Source organism: Ornithorhynchus anatinus, chromosome 2 (genome assembly GCF_004115215.2).
Source record: "Ornithorhynchus anatinus isolate Pmale09 chromosome 2, mOrnAna1.pri.v4, whole genome shotgun sequence".
In the NCBI taxonomy this organism is placed as follows: Eukaryota; Metazoa; Chordata; class Mammalia; order Monotremata; family Ornithorhynchidae; genus Ornithorhynchus; species Ornithorhynchus anatinus.
In genome coordinates, this window is record NC_041729.1 from 54457208 (window position 1) to 54485058 (window position 27851).

At 46.0% G+C, this 27851-nt stretch overlaps 1 protein-coding gene across 2 annotated transcripts; it reads right to left on the minus strand.

Moving 5' to 3' along the window:
• PMM2 (phosphomannomutase 2) lies at positions 1-27807 on the minus strand. 2 transcript variants are annotated; one of them, XM_029057784.2, is made up of 9 exons: positions 27711-27807; positions 18719-18830; positions 16578-16654; positions 15638-15729; positions 13641-13740; positions 13384-13459; positions 11275-11390; positions 5431-5497; positions 745-853 (listed from the first exon to the last, which is right to left on the minus strand). In XM_029057784.2, the coding sequence occupies exons 1-9, from the start codon at positions 27774-27776 to the stop codon at positions 837-839; spliced, it is 723 nt and encodes a 240-aa protein (XP_028913617.1). In that variant the 5' UTR covers positions 27777-27807; the 3' UTR covers positions 745-836. The 2 variants fall into 2 exon arrangements, with proteins under 2 accessions (XP_028913616.1, XP_028913617.1); XM_029057783.2 differs by lacking the exon at positions 5431-5497 and having other exon boundaries at positions 1-853.
• Positions 27808-27851: the final 44 nt, after the last annotated feature.

Consider the following 27851-nt stretch of genomic DNA (forward strand, 5'->3'; position numbering starts at 1 on the left):
TGGATGCATTTGATTTTATGCAAACTTGAACAATCACAATTAATTCAGTCCCTAACAGAGTTTTGACAACTCCTCTAATCACAAACTTTCATTAAACCCAAAATCAGAATTGGCAGCTTTGATTCAGGAAGGGAGTGGGATCAGTAGTCATTAATATCGCATTGCTTCACAAACGTGTTCCTCAAACTTTCCAAACCAAGTTACAATCCACACTTCATGCTACTGAGTTGGGAGACAAAAGTCTGAATAAGCATCACATTTTAAGTACCATACTCATTCTTCAAAGGTTCGCCAAAGCCTCCGTTTCTTTTGTTTCCCATCCCCCAGGATGAATAATGTCCACTGGTAAAGGTCGACTCTCCAACTTGCCTTGGTAGAAAAACAAGCAAAAATAAAATCTAGCCCTGAGTGGGATTTAGGCTAAAATACGAGCCGGAAAGTTATCCAACACAACTGTTCTGTGTTCCAACTCACTGTACCAACAAGGGAGGGGCATGGGAGACTTGGCCAGCTTGAAAGCTCTCTGCCTTTTAAGGGTCTCCCCTGTTCTCCCACTGACCTAGTCCCCTACAAACTGGCTTAAAAGGCAACTTGATGTAAGACCTTTTTAGGACAAGGAGATGGGGGGGCTCTTACGTTCAAATGGTGATTTTTTTTCCCCCCCTCTGTTTTTAACATCTCAGTTTGCGCATGAAGATGGACTTTGGATTTGGTTTCCTTCGCCTATAAGTGAGGAACTAAATTCCGCTGGCTACAAGAAGAGCTTTTCGCAGATTCTCTGGGTGTCCTCTGGTCTAGTTACTGTGTAACCTACTGTTCGGGCATCTGTAAAGATTTCATAGTCGTTTCCACCCTGTGAACAGAGGAGAGTCAGAAAGAGATTGTCATTTTCTTTATCTTGTGGAACAGTCATTACTTTCCAAAGACTGGGCTGGAGAAAGAAAGGACTGCATTGTTAATGGAGTTGGGATAATGCTTCAGCAAGAAGTCAGGCTATTCCTTCAGAAAGTGTCTGCACTTATTCCGTTCCCTGCTCATTTACTAACGCAATGCTAGCTTAAACCATTCCCTACTATTTCCCCTTGAAATGTAACTTTAGCTCCAGACTCAAGCAACTTTTAATTGCTTTCGCCTTTAAAGGAAAATCGATATGAAAGAGAAGCAGCATGGCCTACTGGATAGAGCAAGGGCCTTGGGGTCAGAAGAACCTGGGTTCTAATCCCAGCTCCATTGCTTGTCTGCTAGGTGACCCTGGGCAGATAACTTCTTTGGGCCTCAGTTACCTCATCCGTAAAATGGGGATTGAGATTGGGAACCCCATGTGAGACAGGGACTGTGTCCAAACCCGATTTGCTTGTATTCACCCCAGTGCTTAATTCAGTACTAGGCACAAAGTAAGCGCTTAACAAACATTATTACTACTACTTTAAATACCCTAGTCTAAATCCAGGAGCCTATTTACTATCCCAAGGTGTATCGTGCTTTCCTATCCATATTGTAAATCTTTTTGGTCTTTGAGAGCATTCTTTTCTCCTAGGAAACATCTGCCATTGATTCATGAGAGCTCTGACTTCTCATAAACTATGAGGCTAGTCTCAAGACTTTGGGAAAAGGCCAACTGATAACTCATCAAGAGATGTTTTCAGCAATGGAGTGGTGTGACAGGCAGGGACTGAAAGATGATGTAGTCAAATGAATCTGGAGAAACACCAATCTTGGGGAGATGGCACCTCTGAAACAGTTCTCCACCTCTGACTCTGGGGATCCCAACCAGGCACAAGCTTTTCTTCCCCGCAAAGCAGCTATTCAGCAAGGATGTTGCTTATCGGAAAGGTCTAAAACTGTTTGTCAGGGGATTCTGATGAATTGACATCCACAGGTCTGTGGGCCGAGGGGAGGTTGAGGAGAGGGAGAATCGTGAAAAACTGAGGGGAGGCTGGCTCTCCCACCAGCACACCTGACGTTCTCCACCTGCCTCTGGAAGCTCCTTGAGGGAAGGGATTGTGTCTATCCATGCCCTGTACCCTCCAATCACTCAGTGCAGAGCTCTGCACAAAGCAAGCGCTCGCTAAACACCACTGATTGACAGAGCTCTTCCACCAGCCTGCTTTTAAACTGACAAAAGGACTAACTATACTTGAAATGCAAGAATTTACAACCGGAGCTCAGGATGAAATTCAGTGTTCCTATACCGACTGAAAAACACCACCATCCTCCAGAGCACATGAGGTCGACTCACCCAGAGCTTCACACTATTGCCCATATCATATTTCAAGTACGTGGCTCTTTCTAGTGAGTGGGTTGAGAGGCTCGGATGGACCCGTGCATAGATTAAGGGAACTCTGTTACCCTTCACTCTTCTAGCTCTTCTCCTCCTTCCTGTGCAATACCTGGGAATGAATGCTCTCAGACTGCAGACCAAAGTACTTACAGCTAATTGTTAATTAATAATTCATGCAGGAAGCCTGCAACTTTAGAGCCATCTGTGAAACCAAGAGGTAGCAAGGCAAATCTGTTTTTGTTGGGTGACTGGGTGTACCACATCGCTAACCGGGCCTTAGGAGAGGAGGTGGTTTGAGGTGGGCCTGCCCTCACCCACAGGGTAAGCCCAACTTTGGAAACGGAAGATGGCAAGATCTTGGGGGTATTTCTGGGCTTCTACAGAAGCGGGGAGAAATCACTGGATACTAAATAGCTGCTATGGAACTTAAAGTTTTGAGTCCCTGATATGAGGCCACACATCGGTAGATGCTAGATGACACAAGTCAGGGGTGACAATCTGGAAAGGTTGAAAAAGACAATAAGATGCATTATTCCCTCCATATCATCAGTTAGCAAAGGGTAGCTACCACACTTGAACAGGATTTAATTTGTTCTCCGGAGTGCAAAGAAAGCGGCCTCTGCGTTACCACCACCACAACCTAAATAATTCCTTCCTTTCACTCTCAAGAAAGAGAATCCAGTCTTTCTCCCATGCCCTTTCAAAAGCTATTCTGGTGTCCTTGACTGGACATCCCAGCTAGGGAAGTGGCTGAGTTCAGAGACTGACAGTCTCTGGCCGAATGAAGCCAGTGGCTGAAGAAAACAGGAAGTTTCCCCTTTGGAATGATCACGAGCTCATTTTAACTGTTGCTCTTTCAGGGCAGATGCTCATTGGGAGCAAAGAATGAGTTCAAGGCTCTCAGACAGGGCACATGGCTCTCGCACTCACCTCAACCTGTTTGTTTTATATACTAGGAAAGAGGGGAGGAGACAGGCATAACTACAACTTGATGAGAGCAGACACGCCTGGGCTGCAGAGAGGAAATGTCAGTCAGTCATATTTACTGAATGCTCACTGTCTGCAGAGCACTGTACTAAGTGCTAGTGAGAGGACAATGTGCCAGTATAAGAGAGACACTCCCTGCTTACAACGAGCTTATGAGCTAGAGGGGGAGACATAATACTAATAAATAAAATTACAGATATGTTCGTAAGTGCTGTGGGGCTGGGAGGGGGTTGAATAAAGGGAGGAAGTCAGGGTGGTACAGAAGAGATTGGGAGAAGAGGAAAAGAAGGTTTAGGGAAAGCCTCTTGAAAGAGACGTGCCTTCAATAAGGTTTTGAAGACGGGGAGAGTGACTATCTGTTGGATACGAAGAGGTGGTCAGAGTGACCAGCTCAAGACATCTACTAGCTTCCTAGAGGAAATCTAGGGTCTCACACACGATCTTTCAGAGCTCACTGAAGCAACCTAGTGAGTTTCTGGGAGTGACTGGCTTTTCTGTTTTTTAAATTCTCCAAGCCCAGATGAAACTTTTCCTAGCCTCCCAGGGCCAGGACTAATAAAAAGATATCGCTGTGCCCTGTGGAGCATATGGGGACTTAGCAATAAACTTTCAGAGAACCCAATGCCCCAGTGCGAGCTTTCCAACTCACTATCTGTACATCAATCAATCAATGGTATCTACTCAGAGCTTACTGCTGGCAGAACACTAAACTAAGAGTTCTTTCAGGCCAGGAACAGGCTTTGCAGGCAATGCGACCTAAAGACTTGCTTTAGGGAAGGGCTAAGCCAGAGGACAATAAAAACAGCCCTCTGGCTAGTGGGGCTAGTCATTAAGGAGGCTGGTAGAGGGAAGGAATGTGTTTATTGTGATATTGTTTTCTCCCAAGTGCTTAGTACAGTGCTCTGCACACAGTAAGTGCTCAATAAATACAACTGAATGAATGGGACAAAAAGCAGCTCCTCACTAACGCTTTCATTCTTGTACTGGGTGGTTTCCCTTTCAAGACCTTGATATTCACCCCACCCTTAGCCCCACAGCACTTATGTACATACCCATAATGAATTTACATCAGGAATGTGTCTCCCCCTCTGGAAGGTAAGTTCTTGGTGGGCTGATAGGATGCCTGCCATCTCTGCTGTACTACACTCTTCCAAGTGCTTAGAACAGTGCCGGCACAGTGAGCGCTCAATAGATACCAGTGATTGGTCGATACGCCAGTTAACAGGCAGAGAGGCACTGTCCCCGGACATTGCGTCAACCCGGAGTTACCCCGCAGCAGACAAGGACCCCCGATTTCAAGCCCAGCTCTTGGAATGAGCCACTCGACAGGCACGGATGAACCCCCAACCCCCTCTCCGGACAGGTGGAGAGGCTTAAATAATCAACGTTGCAGAGAGAACAGGACAATCCCTAAGCCTTCCGGTCAAAAACACCCACAACACTCTTGGTGGTAGGGGTAAATGACGAAGGCTAATCGAATTTCTATTTTAATGAGACTCATTTCTGTAACTCCTCTCTTTCAATACTATTTTAGAGCTTTTAAGTCCAGTAATTGTTAAAAAAAAAACATTTAAAATCAACTTCTGGCTTTTACAAAATCCCAGGAACAACGGAGACATTTCCATACATTCACCTGAAGGTTGTAAAATGTCACTCTCAAGCCACGAAAACTTGTTTTCAGTTCTAAGTCACTGCTTCAATAAGAAAAAAAAAATGCCAACTCGTAGGTTAGCATGAGTAAGTTTCTTGGAATTACTTTGCATCTGAATGGAATACAATTACATCTAATTGTTTTGGAAAAAAAAAAAGGCACGAAAAACAGCACGAAATCAGATAATGACAGTTTACGACAGCTATTAGAAGGATCCAACGATAGGAATGCTAGCTTCAGAAAGTCACCCGGAGTCAAATGTAGCCACTTTTTTGAATTCCATCAGATTCAGAGTCAAAGATTTAAATTACAGTTTATGTTGGAGAATCAGAACAAAATGTTCCCGGATGGAAAGCATTTCTGAACTTTTAAGCTATCTCTGATGTTTCTTTATCAGATGTTACTCAGTGAATTACAAAGACACCATCCCTGATGATGACCCTGGGCTAGTCAATTAATGATGATTGATAACTGTATTTGTTGAGCATTTACTATGTGCCAAGCACTGTACCTGCGCACTGGGATAGATACAGATGATCAGGTCGGACACAGTTCCTGTCCCAAGTGGGGTTCACGGTCTAAGTAAGAAGGAAGACAGGTACTGAATCCTCATTATACAGATGAAGAAACTGAGGCACCGAGAAGTGAAGTGACTTGTCCCAGAAGGCAAGTGGCGAGATTGGGATTACAAACTGCAACCTCCAACTCCCAGGGCCGTGCTCTTTATTGACAGTTCTTCTGCTAGTCCTTTATGAAAATGAACCAGAGACCAAGGCCAGGCTCTCTCCTACCACTCCTCTCCTCCAACTCCCTCCTTGACCCCCTGCAATCCGGCTTCTGCCCCCTTCACTCCACAGAAACTGCCCTCTCTAAGGCCACCAATGAACTTCTCGCCATATCCAATCGGCTTCTGTTTCATCCTAATCCTCCTTCACCGTTTTTTTCTTTTTATGGTATTTGTTAAGTGCTTATTATGTGCTAGGCATGGTACTAAGCTTTGGAGTAGATACAAGCTAATCAGGTTGGACACAGTTCATGTCCCTCATGGGGCTCACAATCTCGACTGGCATTTTACAGATGAGGTAATATTCATTCATTCAATAGTATTTATTGAGTGCTTACTATGTGTAGTGCACTGTACTAAGCGCTTGAAATGTACAAATTGGTAACAGATTTGTAACAGGCAGGTAATAACAGGTAATAGGCACAGAGAGATTACATGACTTGTCCTAGGTCACACAGCAGACAAACAGGGTAAAGTTTCTGCTGCCTTGGACACTGTCAACCACCACCATCTCCTGGAAACATTCCCCTACCTTGTCTTCACTAATCCTGTCCTCTCCTGTTTCTCCTCTTATCTCTCTGGCCGCTCCTTCTCGGTCTCTTCTGTGGGCTCTTCCTCTGCATCCCCTAAAACCGTGGGAGTCACTCAGGGCTCAGTTCTGGGTCACCTTTTTGTTTCCATCTACAACCACTCCCTTGGAGAATTTATTCACTCCCACGGCTTCAACAAGAGAAGCAGCTTGGCTTAGTGGAAAGAGCCCGAGCTTGGAGTCAGAGGACGTGGGTTCTAATCCCTGTTCTGCCACCTGCTGTGTGACCTTGGGCAAGTCGCTTAACTTCTCTGTGCCTCAACTGCCTCACCTGTAAAATGGGGATTAAGACTGTGAGCCCCATGATTACCTTGTATTTCCCCCCCCCCAGCCCTTAGAACAGGGCTTGGCACATAGTAAGCACTTAAATACCATAATTATAATTATAATCATCTTTACACGGATGATTCCCAAATCTACCTTTCCAGACCCAAATGCTTTCCTGCTCTACTGTTTCACATTTCCTCCTGTCTTCAGGGCATCTTTACCCAGATGTCCTGAAAACATTTAAACTTAAAAAGTCCAAGAGAATTTATCTTCCCACCCAAACTCTGTCCTCCCCACATCGACTTTCCCTTCACTGTAGACAGCACCACCTTCCTCCCTCTCTCAAGCCCAAAATCTTGGCATTATCCTTGACTCATCTCTCTCATTCAACCTGCACATTCAATCTATCAATGGTATTTATTAAGTGCTTACTGAGTGCAGAGCACTGTCTTAGGCACTTCAATCGGTCAAAAGTCCTGTTGGTTCTACTGTCACAACATATCTAGAATCTGTACTTTCCTGTCCCTCCAAACTGCTTCTAAGCTGATCCAACCACTTGTTTTCCATCTTGAATACTGAATCAGCCTCCTTGCTGACCTCCCTGCCTCTCCCCACTCCAGTCCACACTTGATCCTGCTGCCCGGATCATTTTTCTAAAAAAATGCTTGGTCCAATAACTCCTCATTCCTCAAAAACCTCCAATGGTCGCCCACCCATCTCAGCATCCAACTCCTTACTGTCTGGCTTTAAGGCAATCGGTTCTCTCCCTCCTATTTTACCTTGCTGATCTATTATCTCCCAATCCTCTTTGCTCCTTTGATCCCAAATTACTCTCTGTACCTCAATTTCATCTATGCTGTCACTGACCCCTTGGCGAAGTCCTCTCTTCAGCCTGGAACCTCCCCCTGCTCCCCAACATCTAATAGTCCACTCTCCCCACCTTCAAACCTGCCCCCTAAAAATCACATCTCCAAAACATCTTCCCTGACTAAGCCCTCATTTTGCTCTAGCTGCCCCCTCCTCACTTATGCACTTGGCTGTGTATCCCTTAAGGACTTTGACACTCACCCCAGCCCCACAACACTTTATATATATAGTCTATGTCCCCCTTCAACTCTATGTCCCCTATCTGTAATTTATTTAATGTCTATAGACACGATAGAGTGTAAGCACCTTGTGGGTAGGAATCATATAATAACAATAATATTTGTTAAGCACTTATTATGTGCCAAGCTCTGTTCTAAGTGCTGGGGTAGATAGAAGGTAATCACGTTGGACACAATCCCTCACTTTGGATTGCTCACAGTCTTAATTCCCATTTTACAGATGAGGTAACTGAGGCACAGAGAAGTTAACTCACTTGCCCAACGTCATATATCAGACATATGGCGGAGCGGGGAACAGAACTCACATCCTCTAACTTCCAGGCTCAAGCTCTTTCCGCTAGGCCACGCTATTTCTTATATTTCCCACCTCTACTGTACTCTAATGTATCATAAGCGCTTAGTAAGGTGCTCTGTACATAGTAAACATTAAATAAATACCATTGATTAAGATGGTGCTCACTCTGGAGTCTGATCTGGTGACAGCCCTTAACTGGAGAAACTTCTCAGCTTACTTTCTGCTGTAGGAGCCAAACAAGTTTCCTCTGTTTTACTAAGTTTACTACACAGAAGGTCTCGTAATGACTCTCTTTTAATGGTAATCATTTTCTAAAACACTCTGGACCATCAGGTTTATAACACATTTTTATTCAATTACTAACACCATGGGCTGTATATTCCTTATACCAACAAGCACAATAAGGTTGTAATTCACGGGAGTCAAGGCCAGCCACCTTCCAATTAAGTTTCACTTTCTCTAAAACATGTTAGAAGATGAGCTATCTAGGCTGCAACCAAACACCCGCAATATTTTCCTTCAAGCTTGTCACGGGCAGGGAGAGTGTCTGCTAATTCTCTTGTTCTGTCCCAAGCGTTTAGTACAGTGCTCTGCACATAGTAAACGTTCAATAAATACCATTGATTAACTGAATGAATATAGCTCAGTGTGGGACAGATCTGACAGATCTCTCCCAATGCTTGGCAGAGAGAAAAGTACTTAACACTAGATTTGATAACTTTCAGAACCGACAGCACAACCAGATAGCATTCTTTGCTTTGGAGGGCAATTCCACGGTTTTGTCTCTTCTCTCGTTAAACTGCCGGCTGGTTCCTTTGCTTTCCAAATTTGGAAACTGTGGGATTATGTGCTCAATTCTCCAACTTTTAGCGGTGAAAACTGGGATAGGCTTCAATGAGCACTATCAGCATCATCACGGAACCTGATTCTCCTGGCACCCACTTAACTCCCCGATGACGGCAAGCTACTTAATAGGACCAGGACCTCTATTCAAAGGTGCTTAGAATACAGGGTATTTACTGGTTCGAGCCCTCTGCTGCCCAAAATGTATCCTGAGTACGCTAAGTGGCACCCTAGGGGTTTAAAAGAGCTAATGCTCCTCCCAAAGCGAAAAGCAGCAGTGTCGCCTAGTGGAAAGAGCCTGGGCCTGGGAGTCAGAAGGACCTGGGTTTTAATTCCGGCTCTGCCACTTGTCTGCTCTATCACCTTGGGCAAGTCATTTTACCTCTCTGGGCCTCAGTTATCTTATCTGTAAAATGGGGATTAAGACTGGGAACCCTATGTAGGACAGGGACTGTGTCCACTCTGATTAACTGGTATCTCCCCCGGCACTTAGTACAGTGCCTGGAACGCTTAACGAAGACCATTAAAAAAATGCTTCACTTACTACTAGGGAGTTACTCGTCAACAGGAGACATCACTCACTGTAGTTAGTTCTGCCTTAAAAAGGCTTTTTTCTAATGGCATTTGTTAAGCACTCACTATATGTTAGCCACTGTTCATTCATTCAATCATATTGATTGAGTGCTGTGTGCAGAGCACTGTACTGAGTGCTTGGAATGTACAATTTGGCGACATGCTGGGGTAGATCCAAGGTAAACAGTGTGGACCCAGTCCCTCATTGGACTCACAATCTTAATCCCCACTTTACAGATGAGGTAACCGAGGCACGGAGAAGTGAAGTGACTTGCCTAGTCACAAAGCAGACAAGTGGCGGAACCGGGAACCGTCATTAGAACCCGTGTCCTTCTGACTCCCACGCCTGTGCTCTATCACTAGGCCATGGTGCTTTTCGAAAGGGGTTCCTCGCGATATGTTCTGGAGAAAGTGCGACTGTTTACTAAGGTACTGTACTCTCCCAGGCGCTTAGTATAGTGCTCAGCATACAGTAAGCACTTAGAAAATACGACCGAATGAATGAACGAGAGAGAGGACAGTGTACCAGCAGGAGAGTGCTAACTGCCCCAGCCCCCAAACTGCAGTGCCTGGAAGCCCCCTCCGTCTCCCCGTAGCAAATACATCATGAAGCAGTGAGTGACACGCATAGAGAGCCCTCTGTCCCCCACTTAAATCCGTGCTGGATTCCCACCACAAACTGAAAACAGGCAAGGGGGAAGAGGCGGGCTCCTGACATCTGTGACTTAGAGGCCAGTTTGAGAAATTGTGGGGCTGCCCACAGGAATCCTGGCTCTGGTACGCTGTTGTCAGTCAAAACTCCATTTTGGAACCCCGAGCCAGGAGACCAGTGGAAACCACACAGCATTAATCCCGCTTTCTTTTCGGACGATCCGGTGACGGTTGGCCAGGAAAAAATAGAGCCAATAAGTACGGGAATCAGACAAGGCCGGTCTTTGTTGAGGAGCGGCACCCTTGCGATCTCAGCTACCCGGACGACACGGCAGGGCAGCTGTGCATACCACAAAAAGGAGGGTTCCAAAACATCGGTTCACCAGACCAGAGGATTACTTTGTATCTGCCCTGGCACACGATACAGTGTTTGGCACACAGCAAGTGCTTAACGAAAACCATCATTATCGTCATCATTAGGGAAAGAGGCTGATGAGATTGTTTACTGAGACTTCCTCTCTCCGGCCAAGCAATTCTCTACTCTTAACTCATGTCCAGTGAACCAGAGTGCAGACTTTACAAATCAAGTGCCACAAAAGAAACTAATCCACTCATGGGATTCCCTTCAAAGGGCAAAGTTAATAGTTTGACTTCTGGACCAGGGCAGGTGCCCAAAGAGAGAAGGGAAACAGAATATTTAAGGTAGAAAACTGAGGGGGATGTCCTCAACATAATGTCTTATATTTAAAAATCTGAAAACCTTCTGGTTGGTAATGAGGTTCTGGATTCAGTCATTCTGTTAAAACACATGTTTTCATTATTTGATTTAGCTATTTATAACCTATGAGGCTGTATCCTGTATCTGAGTTTCAGAGTCACTGTAAGAATTTATTAACATTATAGAGGGGCAAAAAGGTTTGTAAACTCTCTTCGCTAGTTAAAAAAAAACCTAATTTTTTTTAAAATGGCATTTGTTAAGTGCTTCCTATGTTCCAGGCACCGTATTAAGCGCTGGAATACACACAAGGTAATATCCCACTTAGAGCTCACAATCTTAATCCCCATTTTACAGATGAGGTAACTGAGGCACAGAGAAGTGAAGGGACTTGTTCAAGGTCACTCAGCATGGTTATGGTTGACCCGTAACTCCTTTTTGGAGCATTCTGGGGTTTCGCAGATTTAGCCGTCAGGTTGTAGTTGGTATGTATGGCTTTACAGAGAAGACGCAAAGATATTTTCCTACTTACAGGCATCGTTTTATCTCCGAAGAAATAAATAGTCTTGTAGCCGTCGTTTTCCACTTGTCCCAAACAGAATCTCTTATCCCACCCATCGGGAAATATATCGACACTTATTTGGCCTCCTGGAAAAAAACACCGAAGCCAGGAAAAACACACGTATTAGGCATAATATTTAGCTAGAGGTGAAAAGCTGCCAATTTAATTCTTACTCTCCATTTCAAAGGCACTGTACAAGGCTGGAGTTTCCTTTTGGCTACATGAGGCACAGTCTCCATTCAGGGTTTGAAAATTATTGGCACTGAAATGCTCGGCCGTATTTACGCTGAGTAAAATGAGCGCACGGACAGACATTTTAATAGGAGTGACTTTGAACTGCATGGCACGGATTTTCATTTTTATACCTTTCCTTTTCATTTTTGAGGGGAGTGCTGAAGAGAGGTGCCTTACCGGGAAGTTTTCGCCTGCTCCCACAAAAAGGCCTTCGGATATACACCAGAAGCTCGCAGACACCGAGCTTGTGAGCGCTCTCGGTCTAGTTTTGGTGAAACTGGGAGGAAACACCAGCGAGTTTGACTTTTTGTCTGGGGCTCGGATCAAACAAATCCCTGGAATTTATTGAAGGCCTTCTAGGTGCAGGGCACTGTACTAAGCGCACTGAGGGTACCGAGGATGTCCCAGACGGGGAATGTGGTTGTCCCCTGCTCTCTCCACCTGAAGCAGCATCCCTGACGGGCAGGGAACCGTGGTGGCCGCTGCTGCTATTGCTGCCATCCCTTCTCCTCCGCCACCGGGAGTGGCTGCTCTCTCAGTGGCTCTGAGGACACACCCCAGGAAGCTCGGCCTCGGAAATAAGCTGACAGCGGAAGGGTCGGCACCGGGTACTCGCTGGCTCCCTAAGCCTACCCTCAACATGGGAGAGCAGGATCCAGGCCCTGGTAAAGCCTGTGCAGGCAGCTCCTTAATGCCCTGAAGACAACACAGGGAGAAGCAGCAGGGCCTTGTGGAAAGAGCCTAGGTCTGGGAATCGGAGGACCTGAGTTCTAATCCCAGCTCTGCTACTTGTCTGCTGTGTGTGACCCTGGGCGAGTCACTTCACTTCTCTGTCTCTCAGTTACCTCACCTGTAAAATGGGGATTATGACCATAAGGCCTATGTGGGACAGGGACTGTGTCCAACCTGATTTAGCCTGTATCTCTCTCAGTGCTTAAACAAGGACTGGTATATAGTAAGCGCTTAACAAATATGATTTAAAAAATTATCTCTACAAACTGGGGAGAAAAAAACGATTCAATTAGGTTGAAGAACCTAGAGCTTTATTTATTTAAAAGCAATCATCTAGGCAAGCTGCCATCTTTCCCACAACTTTCAGTAGATACATAGGATTCTGACCAATGCCAGATGAACAGACCATTACTCATTCCACTGATTTCAGGATTTTATAAGCACTCCAAGAAGATAAACCAAAAATGGGGCGGGGAATTCTTTCCATTAGAGGGTAAGTAGCTTGGGGGCAGGGACTACATCTTGTCCTCTAGACTGCAAGCTCATTGTAGGCAGGGAATGCGTCTACCAACTCTGTTGTGTTGAACTGCCTCAAGTGCTTAATACAGAGCTTCACACCTCAGTTTCCTCATCCGAAACCTGGGGATTAAGGCTAAAAGCCTCATGTGGGACATGGACCATGCCCAACCAGATTAGCCTGTATCTACCCCAGCGCTTAGTACAGTGCCTGGCACTAGCAAGTGCTTAACAAATACCATTAAAAAAAAAAAGGAGCGCTCAATAAAGACCACTGATCGATTGTGCTTCTGTGGTACTTCCCAGGTGGTGAGCACAGCGCATGGGTCTCAGGACACATTCAATAAATACCTACGCTACTAAAGCTACTTTCCGATATGGCAGCAGGACCCAATCCAAAATCCCAAGTTTATTTCATTCTCCACAGAAGATAAAGAAGGAGGGGATCAACTCTTCACGAAAGGAGAATGCTTCTGCTCTTGGGAGGGTGCTAACCAACAAAACTCGGGCTCGATTCCAACAGTGTCCCATCCCAACGGGACCACCCGATCAGCTGCCATTGGCACCGACTGTAGAAATGCCAGAAATCTTCAATACCTATGGAAAACGTCAGCCCCTTTCCTACAAATTGTTTTTGGAGATCGGCTACAAATTTCCCCCTTATATTTTCTTTCTGTTGAGAAAAAACAAACAAAAAGAGACAAGTGAGAAATTCTGTTGAAGCAAGCCAAAGAAATCGAGGATACACCCGCTTCTCTTCTGTGTTCCTCTTGGCAACGGAGCACTCTGTATTGTTACAGCCCTTTCATCCATTGTGGGTAGCAGCTAGCCAAGGACCGTTAAGAAAGACTCACTTGATCTAGTTCATAGAACTCCAATCTCTCTTCCTGTGAACAGCTTCTTCCAATAGGAGACACATTTAACATCCCACTTCGGAATTCAATGAAAGTGCCCCTACGGAGAAAAATAAACCAGGAGAAAGGGTCACCAGAAGACATCACTGATTTACCACTTTGCCCATTTTCCAGACGGATTAACTGAGGCTGAAAGGTTCATCGGCTTGAGAGACGCCGTCAGTGTTAGGAATTGGGGTTAAGACCAGGGATTCGAAAGGCAGGCCTTGCTCAACCATGGATGTAATCAAGCAAGTAATCAATGATATTTACTGAGCGCTTGCTGTGGGCAGAGCACTTAACTGAGCGCTTGGGAACGTACAATTCAACAGATTTGCTAGGCATGTTCCCTGCCCACAAGGAACTTACAGTCTAGATGGGGAGAAAGACATGAAAAAAATTAGGAATATGCACATAACTGCTATGGGGCTGAAGGTGGGGTGAATATCAAGTGCTTTAAAAGTTCAAATACAAGTGCAATGCAGAAGGGAGGAGCAGAAGGGGAAATGAGGGCTTAGTTGGCGAAGGCCTCTTGGAGGAAATGTGATTTTAATAAGGCTTTGAAGGTTGGGAGAGTGGTGGATATGAAAAGGGAGGGAGTTCCTGGCCAGAAGGAGGATGTGGGCAAGGGGTGTGTGGCAAGATCAAGGTTCAGTGAGTAGGTTGGCATTTGATGACCCAAGTGAGTTGGCTGTACAGCGGGAAATCAGCAAGGTAAGCTAGGAGAGGGCAAGTTGGCTGAGTGCTTTAGAGCCAATGGCGTGAGGATTTTCTGGTTGATGGGGAACCACTGGGGCTTCTTGAGGAGGGCTGAATTTTTTCTTTTTCAGTAAAATGATCTGGGCAGCTGAGTGAAGTATGAACTGGAGTGGGGAGAAGCAGAGTCAGGAAGGTCAGGATGAGTGACATTGGGAGTCCAGTGTACACGATAAAGGGTTCTGAAGATCGTTCTGCAGTCAGGTAGACTTATTCCCAATAGTACACTTCCTTGAAAAATCTTTAAAAAGTGTCCTGTACATCCAGTAAAACTATATGTAACACCACACTGAATTTCCTAGGGAACCACATCTTGTGAAACACTGAAAAGAAATGCGGAATAATCCTTCCTCTGTCTTTGCTTGGAGGGAGGAAAAAAAAAAAATCTGTCCAGCATTCTCACACCTCATCTTTCTAAACCAAATTAGCTGTCCACGATGCCAGATTGATTTTAAGCGGGCTCTGATGAACCATGGCAACTCAGTTTTACAATTCACATTTCCATCTCTGGCTCTTTCTAACTTTATCTCTGGTTACCAAGAATGCATTTAGTCTATTGTAAACACTTACGGGGCTCAGTTAACTATTGATTTTTAGAAATGGAAAAAAAAGGAGAATAAGATCAATCAATGGTATTTACTGAATGCTTACTGTATGCAGAGCACCGTACTAGCACTTGAGAGAGTACAATCCAACAGAGGTGGCAGATAGATCCCTGCCATCAAGGAGTTTACAATCTAGTGGGAGGGTCAGACATTAAAAAGCCTTATAGAGAGAGGAAGCAACAGTGGATGAGGCTATTTAAGAGCCAGCAAGGGTATATAGTGCTATCTGCTGGGATAAGCAGAGCCTGGTTGGGTATGGCTTCTGGATATTCATTCATTCATTTATTCAATCGTATTTACTGAGGGCTTACTGCATGCAAAGCACCCTTACAACAGTGCTCTGCACATAGTGAGCACTTAACAAATACCAACATTATTACTAAGCGTTTGGATAGGACGCCTATTGCAAGCCCCTTGCTCAATGGCCAGACAGGCTCATGGCAGGACACATTTCTTGAGACAACAGTTAGAATCTGCAAAGGCTAAGAAGAAAGTGCTTGGTTTTTGTTTGAAGCCAAAATAAAGACTATATTCCCCAATGGGTGGAGTATTTGAATTCCGCCTGTGTGTATGCACCTTATATTCATGGATACTTACCTCTTCTTTGGCAGCTTAATCTTTGCAATGTAACTCAGACAGTAGTTGATTAAATCTTGGATTAAGTCTTCACCCAGATGACTCTGTATACTCTAAACAAAGAAAATGACTACATTCAGAACGATCCATTTTCCAGATGCCTTTAGAGTCCAATATAACGAGATTTTCTGATGGAAGCTGCGTGGCCTAGTGGATAGAGCACGGGCCTGAAAGCCAAAAGATTGGCTCTTATCTGGGCTCTGCCAAATGCTTGGTGTGAGAACTTGGGCAAGTTAACTTCTCGATGCCTAGGTTTCCTCAACTGTAAAAATAGACTGTGAACCCTATGTGGGTCAGGGACTGTGTCCAACCTGATTGTCTCAATCCCAGCGCTTAAAACAGTGCTTAACACATAGTAAGCGCTTAACAAATACTATCATTATTAATAACATAGGTGATCACCTGGAGAACATTTCTGGGATACCGGGGCACATAATTACCTACTTTACTGTTTCCTCTGATTGGGGGAAAAAAATGCAAATGCATTTACATTGAACAGTTCACTTCTTTTCATGTCAGGAATATTCATGACTTTTCAAAGGCTTTGGGTACGATCCAAGAGGAGGATCGCGTTGCATTTTACTTCAGGAAAATTCTCCCTGAAGTCGCTGAGAGACCTGCTGGAGTTGGCCCCAGGATCCAAATTTCCAGGGCACTGTCCTACTCCGATAAACAAAAACCTACACCATGGCCTGGTTGGTCATTTCTGTTAACAAGCATACAAAGAGTGAGAGGGAATTTCCCGTCATCTAAAAGAATGATGTACAAAGCGGTCATTCGATGCCAAGGGTGGTTCTCTCCCGCCAATAGGAAATTCATCGCTTCTCGACCAAATGCCAATTTTAGAAGACGATTCATCAAGAAGGCAGAAAAACACATCCTTCAAGCCCCTGCGACCTACTTGCCTACACAGGAACTTGCCGTCCTTGTACGCGACCAGGCCGTTTTCGGGGAAGACGTAGTCGAATTTCCCAACCACTGGAAAGCAAGCAAGAGATATATCAGAATGGTGCCGACTGAAACTAGACTGGCTGTCTTTCAAAGTGTAAGACTTTCTAAACTAAAGAGACTCATAATATTTCAGTTTGAGGCAAAAGCTAACATTCAGACGATATTTTAATAACGTTTTCCTTGCCATACAAGGCAGGGCTTCAGAGCACAGCAACTTACACAACGGCAGGGGTGGTGTAAATTGCAGGGGCCCTTTCCCGCTGGTCACTCTGGTTCTCCCTCTCTAGACTGTAAGCTTGTTGTGGGCAGGGAATGTGTCTGTTACACTGTACTCTCCCCAGTGCTTAATACAGTGCTCTGTACACAGTAAGCGCTCAATAAATAGTAATAATAATTATTATGGTATTTGTTAAGTGCTTACTATGTGCCAGGCACTGTACTAAGCACTGGGGTGGATGCAAGCAAATCAGGTCGGATCTAGTCCCTGTCCCACGTGGGGCTCACAGTCTCAATCTCCATTTAAACAATGAGGGAATTGAGGCCCCGACAAGTGAAGCGACTGGCCCAACATCACACAGCAGACAAGTGGCGGAGCCGGGATTAAATACGATTGACTGACTGACCCTTTAGAAACATCCGGAGGAGCACTCCCACTACAGCAGAGCTTGGCTTTCCACAGGCCCGTCAATCACTCAGTGGTATTTATCTAGCCTGCAATCTCACTACGGGCAGAAAATATAACTGTGATATTGCTGTGCGGTACTCTCCCAAGTGCTTAGCAGAGTCCCCTGTACACAATAAGCGCTCAATAAATACAACTGATTGATCGATTGAGTGCTTACTACCTCCCAAATAACACCAACTGCGCTTTCCACTTCTATTTTTTTTTAACTGTCAAGGGACATGGGGGCTGCTTTCACTGAGCTGGAAAAGGGTTCTGGGCTTCCACTCTTTCCTCCTTAGATCTGGCATTTTAGGGTGTTTCTAAGCCGGCCCAGTTCATCCTACAGAAAGGCTCTGGGCATGTCACTCCCTTCCTCAAAAACCTCCAGTGGTTGCCTATCAACCTCCGCATGAAACAAAAACTCCTCACTCTTGGCTTCAAAGCTCTCCATCACCTTGCCCCCTCCTACCTCACCTCCCTTCTCTTCTTCTACTGCCCACCCCCTACACTCTGCTCCTCTGTCGCTCACCTCACCGTCCCCCGTTTGCACCTGTCCCGCTGTAGACCCCTGGCCCACTTCCTCCCGTTGTCCTGGAATGCCCTCCCTCCTCACCTCCGCCAAACTAACTCTCTTCCCCTCTTCAGAGCCCTCCTGAGAGCTCACCTCCTCCAAGAGGCCTTCCCAGACTGAGCCCCCCTTTCCCTCTGCTCCCCCTCCCCTCCCCCCCCAACCCTCTGCTCTTCCCCCTTCCCCTCAGCACTGTGCTCATTTGTATATATTATTTATCACCTTATTTATTTTGTTAATGAGGTGTACATCTCCTTGATTCTATTTATCTTGACGATGTTTTGTTTTTGTTGTGTTCTGTGTTGCTTTGCTGTCTCCCCCGTTTAGACTGTTAGCCCGTCATTGGGCAGGGATGGTCTCTATCTGTTGCCGAATTGTACATTCCAAGCCCTTAGTACAGTGCTCTGCACAAAGTAAGCGCTCAATAAATATTATTGAATGAATTAATTTGGTAGGAGAAACCTTGCACAAAAAAGAGATTAAGCAGGGGGGTGCGTGAGGTTCACTGTTCTCCTCCACCAGGAGCCAGGAAGTAGACTGAATACTGGAGCCCAACCACCAAGACAGATGACACGGCCCAGTGCAAAAGCTTTGAAGTCTCGCTCAAACCAGGTTGTGACCAAGTTGGGGATTCACACAGACGTGATATGGCACCATCTCCAGAGGTTTCTGCACCAAGAAGAGCTCGTCCCCGGCAACAGCTCAAGAGATTTGTTTCTGAGATGAATAAGGAAATAAGGAAACGGGAAGTCCGCCTCATGAGTCCGGGGCTTGGAGCTACCCAAAGCCGTTAATGGCTCCCAGGTTCGTCCTCATCACAAGTTAATATTTCATCGGGGCTGCAATAATCCCAGTTTACCGTCATCTCCCAGCTGCTCCTGTACTTTTGCAAAGTCGGATCCTCCTACGACGCCAATCTTTATCTTCCGCCTCAGGTTCTGTAGGAAGTTATCCATTTCTTGGGTGATTTTCTGGATTTCATGAAGGAAAATGTAACGGTTATAAACTACCACACAGTCAGAAAAATATCCAAAGTACAGTACACTCAGTGTGGCTCAGTGGAAAGAGCCCGGACTTGGGAGTCAGAGGTCATAGGTTCAAATCCCGGCACCACCGCTTGCCAGCTGAGTGACTGTGGGCAAGTCACTTCACTTCTCTGGGCCTCAGTTACCTCATCTGTAAAATGGGGATTAAAACCGCGAGCCCCACGTAGGACAACTTGATTACCTTGTCTCCCCCTAGCGCTTAGAACAGTGCTTTGCACATAGTAAGCACTTAACAAATACCACCATTATTATTTCCAGGCCTAGTAAATCAGGTACTTGAACCAAGTTATCTTGACAGCATCTCTATGGCTAAAATTTTCAAAATTACAGGTTATGGTACTTACTACATGCCATGTGCTAAGCACTGGGGTAGACACAAGATAATCAAATCAGGCATGATTTCTGTCTCATCTGGGGCTCCCAAGCTGAAAGGGATGGAGAGCAGGATGCTTTATATACTGAACTCCCTGCTCACAGGGAACGTGTCTACCTACTCTACTGTATTGTTGTCTCCCAAGCGCCTAACCCAGTACTAGGCACACAGGAAGCGCTCAATAAATACCACTGATTGACTGTCTTTCTTCCAATTGTCTCCAAGTGTTTAGTGACAAATTTGGATTCACGGTATCCTACCCTCAAGCAATTATGGACAGAACATTTCCAGCAGAGAAGTCATATGTGAAAAATTTTTCCTTTTAAATAGAATGAATGTGATTAAGAGAGTTAAACTGCAGATTTTGACTGGAATGTTTTAGATGTATAATCTCTAAGAATGACTGATTTATCTGCCACTAATCAAAAGTGTTGATTTACTTCATTTCATCCTAACTAAAAGCTAACTCCAGTACAAGGATACATGTGCTCACTGATTAAAATACAACTGAAAATTGAAGTAAAGAAGTACCTATATTATGTAGGAGTTGGCCATAAACAAACACTCCTGAAACTTTCAAAGAGATTAATAAGAGAACTAATCTTCTATATAGCACTGGTATTTCATTCAATCTATCAATCAATCAGTGGTATTCACTGAATGCCTACATATGCAGAGAACTGAACTAAGAGTTTGGGAAAATACAATACAGTTAGAAGACACAATACTACCACTAATAATAATTGTGGTATTTGTTACTATGTTCCAGACACTCTACTAAGCACTGGGGTAGATACAAGGAAGTCAGGTTGGACCCAGTCTCTGACCCACTTGGGGCTCACACTCTTAATCCCCATTTTACAGATGAGGTAACCGAGGGCCATAGAAGTGAAGGGACTTGCCCAAGATCACAGAGCAGACAAGTGGCAGAGCCGGAATTAGAACCCAGGTCCTTCAGACTAATAGGCCCATGCTCTATCCACTAGGCCACGCTGATCCCTGCCCACAAAGATCTTACAGTCTAGAGTCTGGAGTCACAAAGAAAGGATGAAAGCGGCCCCAAAACTAGACCGTAAACTCGTCGTGGGCAGGGAACACGTCCACCAACTCTGTTGTACTGTACTCTCCGAAAGTGCTTAGTACAAGTGCTCTACCCAGAATAAGGACTCAAAAAATACCATTGATTGTTGACTGATCCTAACAAAAGCTCTCTGACTTGAAAAGATACAAAGCCTTTCAAAAACCCTTCATGTGGTAAACGCTGATGGAGTAGTTGAGATGGGATATGGCGAGTGCTTGGGCCCATGAGGTCGCAGTTTGGAAGGAGAGAGATGAGTCAAGGACAATGTCATGTTTGTGGGCTTGTGAGACATGAAGGACGGTGTTTTCATCAAGGGTGATGGAAAAGTTCGGGGGAGGAGTGAGTTGATGAGGCAAGATGAGAAGTTCAGCTTTGGACAGGTCGAGATAAGAGACATCCCAAGGGCAGAAGGAAATGAGAGGTTGCAGCGAAGGAGAAGGGGATGGAATGCAGCGAAGGAGAAGGGGATGGAATGGAGAATGATTTTTTTTTTTTAAAAGGCATTTGACGACAGCTGGGGTAGATACAAGATAATATGGTTGGACACAGTCCCTGTCCAACATAGGGACTCAGAGTCTAGATAGGAAGCCATAGGATTTAATCCCCACTTGACAGATGAGGAAACTGAGGCCCAAAGAAATGAAGTCACTTGCCCAAGGTCTGGCAGCGGGGAGGTGGTGGACCCAGGATTACAACCCAGGTCCTTCTGACTCCCAGGCCCGTGCTATTTCCACTAGACCATGATGCTGCTGCTGTTGATACTGATATGTAATTTAAAAAAAAACACAGAAAAACCCCCAGATAATTTGATACAGATATTCATGGAACCAGGGTGACTACTGTTTGCAAAGCATGCGTGTGTCTGCATATCTTTTTATTTCTCTCCATATAGATGTTTGCTTTAGTTTATATGCTCTTGGGTCTGGTTTAATTAACCTTGAACAATAGTATGGATAGACGGAGACTTAATACATGCTTTTAAATCATAGTGTCAGAATACCTTATTATTTTCACTTCTCTAAAGAACAGACACCTATTAATTACTGCTAAATACACTGCCCAAGCAAACAAGGAGGCAGTCCTGAAGGTCTCTGAACAGCTGAACTGGGCTGCTGGGTAAATGTGCAAATGTTTCTTTCACTTGTGTTTATCTGGATATCTATTTATTTCCTGTTTCCTCCATTAAAATGTATGCATGCACGCACCTTGAAGGCAAAGACTATCCCTTTTTTTCCTCTCTCACTATTTAGTCTCTTGAATGTATCCCAATTCTTAACCCAGTGCTTAAAAGACGCAAAAATTACTATTATTCATACAGGGAGAAGTAGTCCGGTGCAGTGGATAGAACACGGGCCGGGGAGTAGGAAGGACCTGGGTCCTAATCTTGGTACTGACATTTGTCTGCTGTGTGACCCTGGGCAAGTCACTTGACTTCTCTGTGCCTCAATTACCTCATCTGCAAAACTGGGATTGAGACTGTGACCCCAACGTGGGACAGGGAATGTATGCAACCGATCTGTTTGTATCTACCCCAGTGCTTAGTACAATGCCTGACACATAGTAAACACTTAATACCATAATTATTATTATTATTATTATTAGGGCTATGCACTTAGTTAAGTGATTAAGGATCTGCGTCTAGTCTAGAGGAGCAGCGTGGCTCAGTGGAAAGAGCCCGGGCTTTGGAGTCAGAGGTCATGAGTTCGAATCCCAGCTCTGCCACTTGTCAGCTGTGTGACTGTGGGCAAGTCACTTAACTTCTCTGTGCCTCAGTTACCTCATCTGTAAAATGGGGATTAAGAGTGTGAGCCCCACGTGGGATATCCTGATTCCCCTGTGTCTACCCCAGCGCTTAGAACAGTGCTCGGCACATAGTAAGCGCTTAACAAATACCAACATTATTAGTCTTGGTTCTACCACTTGCCTGCTGTTATTTCTCTTAGCCTCAGTTTCCTCCTCTGTCAAATGGGGATAAATCCCTGTTCCTCCTCCTCAAGTTACAAGTGTCCTGTAGGACTGGGGCTGTGACCAATCTGGTTGCTTTGAATCTACAGAGTGGCTTATAGTAAGCGCTTAATAAATAGCATTATTATAGAAGCAGTTGCTGATACCTTGCTGAGCAGATGCGTCAGCAATCTAACCATCAATACCTGGTATTTTCTGAACGCATCCTGTGTGCACAGCACTGTACTAGGTGCTTGGAAGAGTACACTACGATAGGGTAGGTAGATATGATCCCTGCCCGCAAAGAGTTTGCAGGGCAGGGGGGGGAAACAGACATTAAAATGTCTAGAGAAGCAGCGCGGCTTAGTGGAAAGAGCCTGGGCTTGGGAGTCAGAGGTCGTGGATTCTAATCCTGGATCCGCCACTTGTCTGCTGTGTGAGCTTGGGCAAGTCACTTCGCTTCTCTGTGCCTCAGTTACCTCATCTGCAAAAATGGCGATTAAAAATGTGAGCCCCACGTGAGACAATGTGATTACCCTGTACCTACCCCAGGGCTTAGAACTGTGTTCATTCATTCATTCAATAGTATTTATTGAGCGCTTACTATGTGCAGAGCACTGTACTAAGCGCTTGGAATGTACAAATCAGCAACAGATAGAGACAGTCCCTGCCCTTTGACGGGCTTACAAAGGGCAGGCGGGCAGACAAGAACAATGGCAACAGAGTCAAGGGGAAGAACATCTCATAAAAACAATGGCAAATAAACAGAATCAGGGTGATGTACATCTCATTAAACAAAATAAATAGGGTGATGAAGATATATACATGCGCTTAACAAATACCTTAATAATAATTATTATTATTAATAAAATCACCCTGTTCAAAAGTGCTGTGGGGGTGGGGTGAAAATCGAAGGGTTTTAAGGTGACAGATGCGAGTCCGTAGAAAAGGGGGCCAAGTAAGGAAATGAGGGCTTAGTCGGGGAAGGCTTCTTGGAGGAGATCTGATCTGAATAGGGCTTTGAAGACAAGGGAAGTGGGTGGTCTGTCAGGTGTGAACAGGGAGGGGATTCAAGGCCAGAGGGGAGGATGTTGGCAAGAAAGATGATACTGAAGTTCAGTGAGTAGGGTTGGAATTAGAGGGGCAAAGTGTGTGGGTTGGGAGAGAGCAATGAAATCAGGGAAGAGGGGACTAGCTGAGTGTTGGTAATGGTAAGGAGCTTCTGTTGGACATGGAAATGGATGGGCACCTTTTGAGGAAAAGTGGCATTCTGGACTGGGTGATTTTTTTTTTTTAATCAAAACGATCCAGGCAGGGCAGTGTGGACTGGAGAGGAAAGAGACAGAAGGCAGGGAGGTCAGCAAGGAAGCTGATGCCGTAAGCATGGTAGGATACAAGAGCTTGGATCGACGAATTAGTACTTAGAAAAGGGCAACTCAAATGATGTAAAGGCAGAAGTGATAGGAACTGGCAACAGATCGAATACGTGAGCGGACCGAGGGATGAGTCCAGGATGAAGTCAAGGTCGCGAGCTCGGGAGACGGGGAGGGTGATGTTGTCGACGACGAGGGAAAGGCCAAGGCTTGGGTGGGAGGATGAGTTGGATGTGTTACGCTCAAGGCTGTCGGCGGGACATCGGGGTAGAGACGTCCTCAAGGCAGGAGGAGATGTGAGACCACGGAGAAGTGAGGTTGGGGTTGGGGAGGTGGACTGGGGAATTATCAGCCTGGAGATGGTAGTTGAAGCTGGGGGAGCCAACGAGTGTAGATGAAGAGAAGGGGATCTGGAAATGAGCCCTGAGAGACTCGGAGAGTCGGAGAAGGAGCGGCCAGAGAGATAGGAGGAGAACCAGGAGAGGACAGTGTCGGTGAAGCCAAAGTTACAGACGGATGCACGTTATCAGAGGGGCCAGCTGCAACGCCTGGCACAGCCTGCCAAGAAAACCTGCGTGGCCTAAGGCAAAGGGCATGGGCCTAGGAGTCAGAGGACCTGGGTTTCAATCCTGGCCCCGCCTCGTATCTGCTGTCTGACCTTGGGCGACCCACTTCATTTTTCTCTGCCTCAGTTGCCTCGTCCGTAAAGTGGGGATTAAATTCTACGGGAAGCAGCACGACACAGTGGCTACATGTGGGCCTCCGAGTCGGAAGGTCATGGGTACTAATCCCGGCTCCGCTACTTGTCTGCTTTGTGGTCTTGGGCACGTCACTTCATTTTTCTGTGCCTCAGTTATCTCACCTGGAAAATGGGGATTAAGACTATGAGCCCCAGTGGGTCGGGGGACTGTGTCCCACCCTATTTCCTTGCATCCTCCCCAACGCTTAGTACGGCGCCCGGCACAATGGAAGCGCTTAACAAATACCGGAATTATTATTATTGTTATTACTCCCTCCTTCTTACATTCTGAGCCCCGAATGGGACAGGATCCAACCTGAGGATCTTGTGTCCACCCCAGTGCTTGGCATATAGTGTTTAAACACCACTAAAAAGTGGGGGTGCTCAAACCCACAAAGCAGCGGCCGGTTTCATGATGCTCCTTACGCCTCCTCCCCCAGAATGTAGGGCTTTGCCACCCGCTTCCAAAATTGACACATGAGCCTGACAGCTTCCTGGAAATGGTTATCCTTTTCGCATCCTGACCCAAATGAAGAAGTCTGTATTCTATAAACTCCTTGTGGGCAGAGGGATTGACTACCATCTTTATTGTACTCTCCCAAGTGCTTCGTTCAGTGGTCTGCACACTGTAAGTGCTCAGTAAAGATCCTCGACTGAGTCCTCATTTCCTTTTCTCCCCCTCCCTTCTATATCGCCCTGATTTGCTCCCTTAATTCACCACCGCCCCGCAAAACCTCACAGCAGTTACGTACGTAGCCGTAATTTATTTATATTAATGTCCATCTCCCCCTCTAGACTGTAAGCTTGTTGTGAGCAGGGAAGGTGCCTTTTATACTATTAGAGTGCAGGTTCCCTAGAGCTCAGTTTGGTGCTCTGCAAATAGTAAGCCCCCAATAAATACTCTCGATTGACTGATTGGATAAATAATAATTCTGGTATTTGTTAAACGCTTAGTGTGTGCCTGGCACTGTACTAAGCACTGGGGAGGATACAAGCAAATCGGGTTGGACACAGTCCCTGTCCCACGTGGGGCTCACAGTCTCAATCCCCATTTTCCAGGGATTGAGGGAACTGAGGCATAGAGAAATGAAGTGACTTGCCCAAGGCCACAAAGCAGACAAGTGGTGAAACCGGGATTAGAACCCATGGCCTTCTGACTTCCAGGCCCGGCTTTGTCCACTAGGCCAGGCTGCTGTCCTAATTGGAAACACCAATCAATCAATCAATGGTATTTATTGAGCATCTACTGTGTGCACAGCACTGTACTAAGAGCACAGGAGAGTGTGCTAGTTGTCTGCTGTGTGACCTTGGGCAAGTCACTTAACTTCTCTGTGCCTCAGTTCCCTCAATTGTAAAATGTGAGACTGTGAGCCCCAGGTGGGTCAAGGGACTGTGTCCAACCTAATTTGCTTGTATCCACCCAGCGCTTAGTACAGTGCCTGGCACACAGTAGGCGCTTAAATATCATTCGATTCAATGGTATTTATTGAGCATTTATTGTGTACCAAGCACTGTACTGAGCGCTTGGGGGAGTACAATATAACAAGAAACAGGCACATTCCTGCCCACAAGGAGCTCACACTCCAGCGGGTAAGAGAGCCATTAATATGTACGTTCATTCTCAGTGGCTCAGTGGAAAGAGCCGGGGCCTGGGAGTCAGAGGTCGTGGGTTCTAATCCCACCTCTGCCACTTGTCTGCTGTGTGACCTTGGGCAAGTCGCTTCGCTTCTCTGTGTCCCAGTTCCCTCGTCTGTAAAATGGGAATTAATAATATTAATAATGATGGTATTTGTAAGGCGCTTACTATGTGCCAAGAACAGACTGTGTGCCTTTTAGACTGTGAGCCTGTCGTTGGGCAGGGATTGCCTCTGTTGCCAAATTGTATATTCCAAGCGCTTAGTACAGTGCTCTGCAGTTAGCGCTCAATAACTACGACTGAATGAAGCACTGGCATAAATACTCAGCGGAAAGAGCCAGGGCTTGGGACTCAGAGGTCATGGGTTCGAATCCCGGCTCTGCCACTTGTCAGCTTTGTGACTGTGGGCAAGTCACCTAACTTCTCTGGGCCTCAGTTACCTCATCTGTAAAATGGGGATGAAGACTGTGAGCCTCATGAGGGACACTGACTTGCCCGAGGTCACACAGCACACAAGGGGAGGAGCCGGGTTTCAAACCCATGCCCTCGGACTCCCCAGCCCGTGCTCTGGCCACCAAGCCACGATGCTCCCCTGAATATGTGATTAATAATGTTGGCATTTGTTAAGCGCTTACTCTGTGCAGAGCACTGTCTAAGCACTGGGGAAGATACAGGGTAATCAGGTTGTCCCACGTGAGGCTCCCAGTCTTCATCCCCATCTTAATCATAATAATAATAGTGTTGGTATTTAAGAGCTTACTATGTGCCGAGCACTGTTCTAAGCGCTGGGGGAGATGCAGGGTCATCAGGTTGTCCCATGTGAGGCTCCCAGTCTTCATCCCCATTTTAATCACAATAATAATGTTGGTATTTGTTAAGCGCGTACTATGTGCAGAGCACTGTTCTAGGCGCTGGGGGAGATGCAGAGTGATCTGGTTGTCCTACATGAGGCTCCCAGGCTTCATCCCCATTTTAATCACAGTAATAATGTTGGCATTTGTTAAGCGCTTACTATGTGCAGAGCACTGTTCTAAGCGCTGGGGGAGATACAGGGTGATCAGGTTGTCCCACGTGGGGCTCCCAGTCTTCATCCCCATCTTAATCATAATAATAATAGTGTTGCTATTTAAGTGCTTACTATGTGCAGAGCACTGTTCTAAGCGCTGGGGAGATGCAGGGTGATCAGGTTGTCCCACGGGGGGCTTCCAGTCTTCATCCCCATTTTAATCACAATAATAATGTTGGTATTTGTTAAGCACTTACTAGGCGCAGAGCACTGTTCTACGCGCTGGGGGAGATACAGGGTCATCAGGTTGTCCTACATGAGGCTTCCAGGCCTCATCCCCATTTTCCAGATGAGGGAACTGAGGCCCAATGATGTGACTTGCCCAAGGTCACAGCGCTGACGATAATACTAATAATGTTGGTATCTGTTAAGCACTTACTAGGTGCAGAGCACTGTTCTAAGCACTGGGGGGGGGGGGGGCTACAATTTTCCAGATGACGTCACTGGGGCCCCGAGAAGTGACCAGCCCGAGGTCACACAAGGGGCGGGATTCGAACCCAGGACCTGTGTGACTCCCCCGCGGCCCGCCGCTCCTCCCCATTAGTTAAGATCCAGCTACTTCTGCCCCATTAAAAGGGCGCCTCGACAATTACCTGGCGCGGGGCCGTCAACGTCCCGTCCACGTCGAAGAGGCAGAGCGCGGGGCCCGGGGCCGCCATGGCCGCAGCGCCCGCCACGGGGGCACTTCCGGGCCGCGGGGCACCACGGGACGGGACGGGACGGGACGGCCCGCC

What these genes read in the sequence shown, in the direction of transcription:
- PMM2 (XM_029057783.2), bottom strand. Translation starts at nt 27,776, where the DNA reads ATGGCGGCCCCGGGCCCCGCGCTCTGCCTCTTCGACGTGGACGGGACG. An exon ending in GGAGCAGCTGGGAGATGACG is followed by an intron (nt 16,655 to 18,718) that starts GTAAACTGGGAT and finishes CTTGCTTTCCAG; the next exon opens with TGGTTGGGAAATTCGACTAC. An exon ending in AGTTCTATGAACTAGATCAA is followed by an intron (nt 13,460 to 13,640) that starts GTGAGTCTTTCT and finishes TTTTCTCAACAG; the next exon opens with AAAGAAAATATAAGGGGGAA.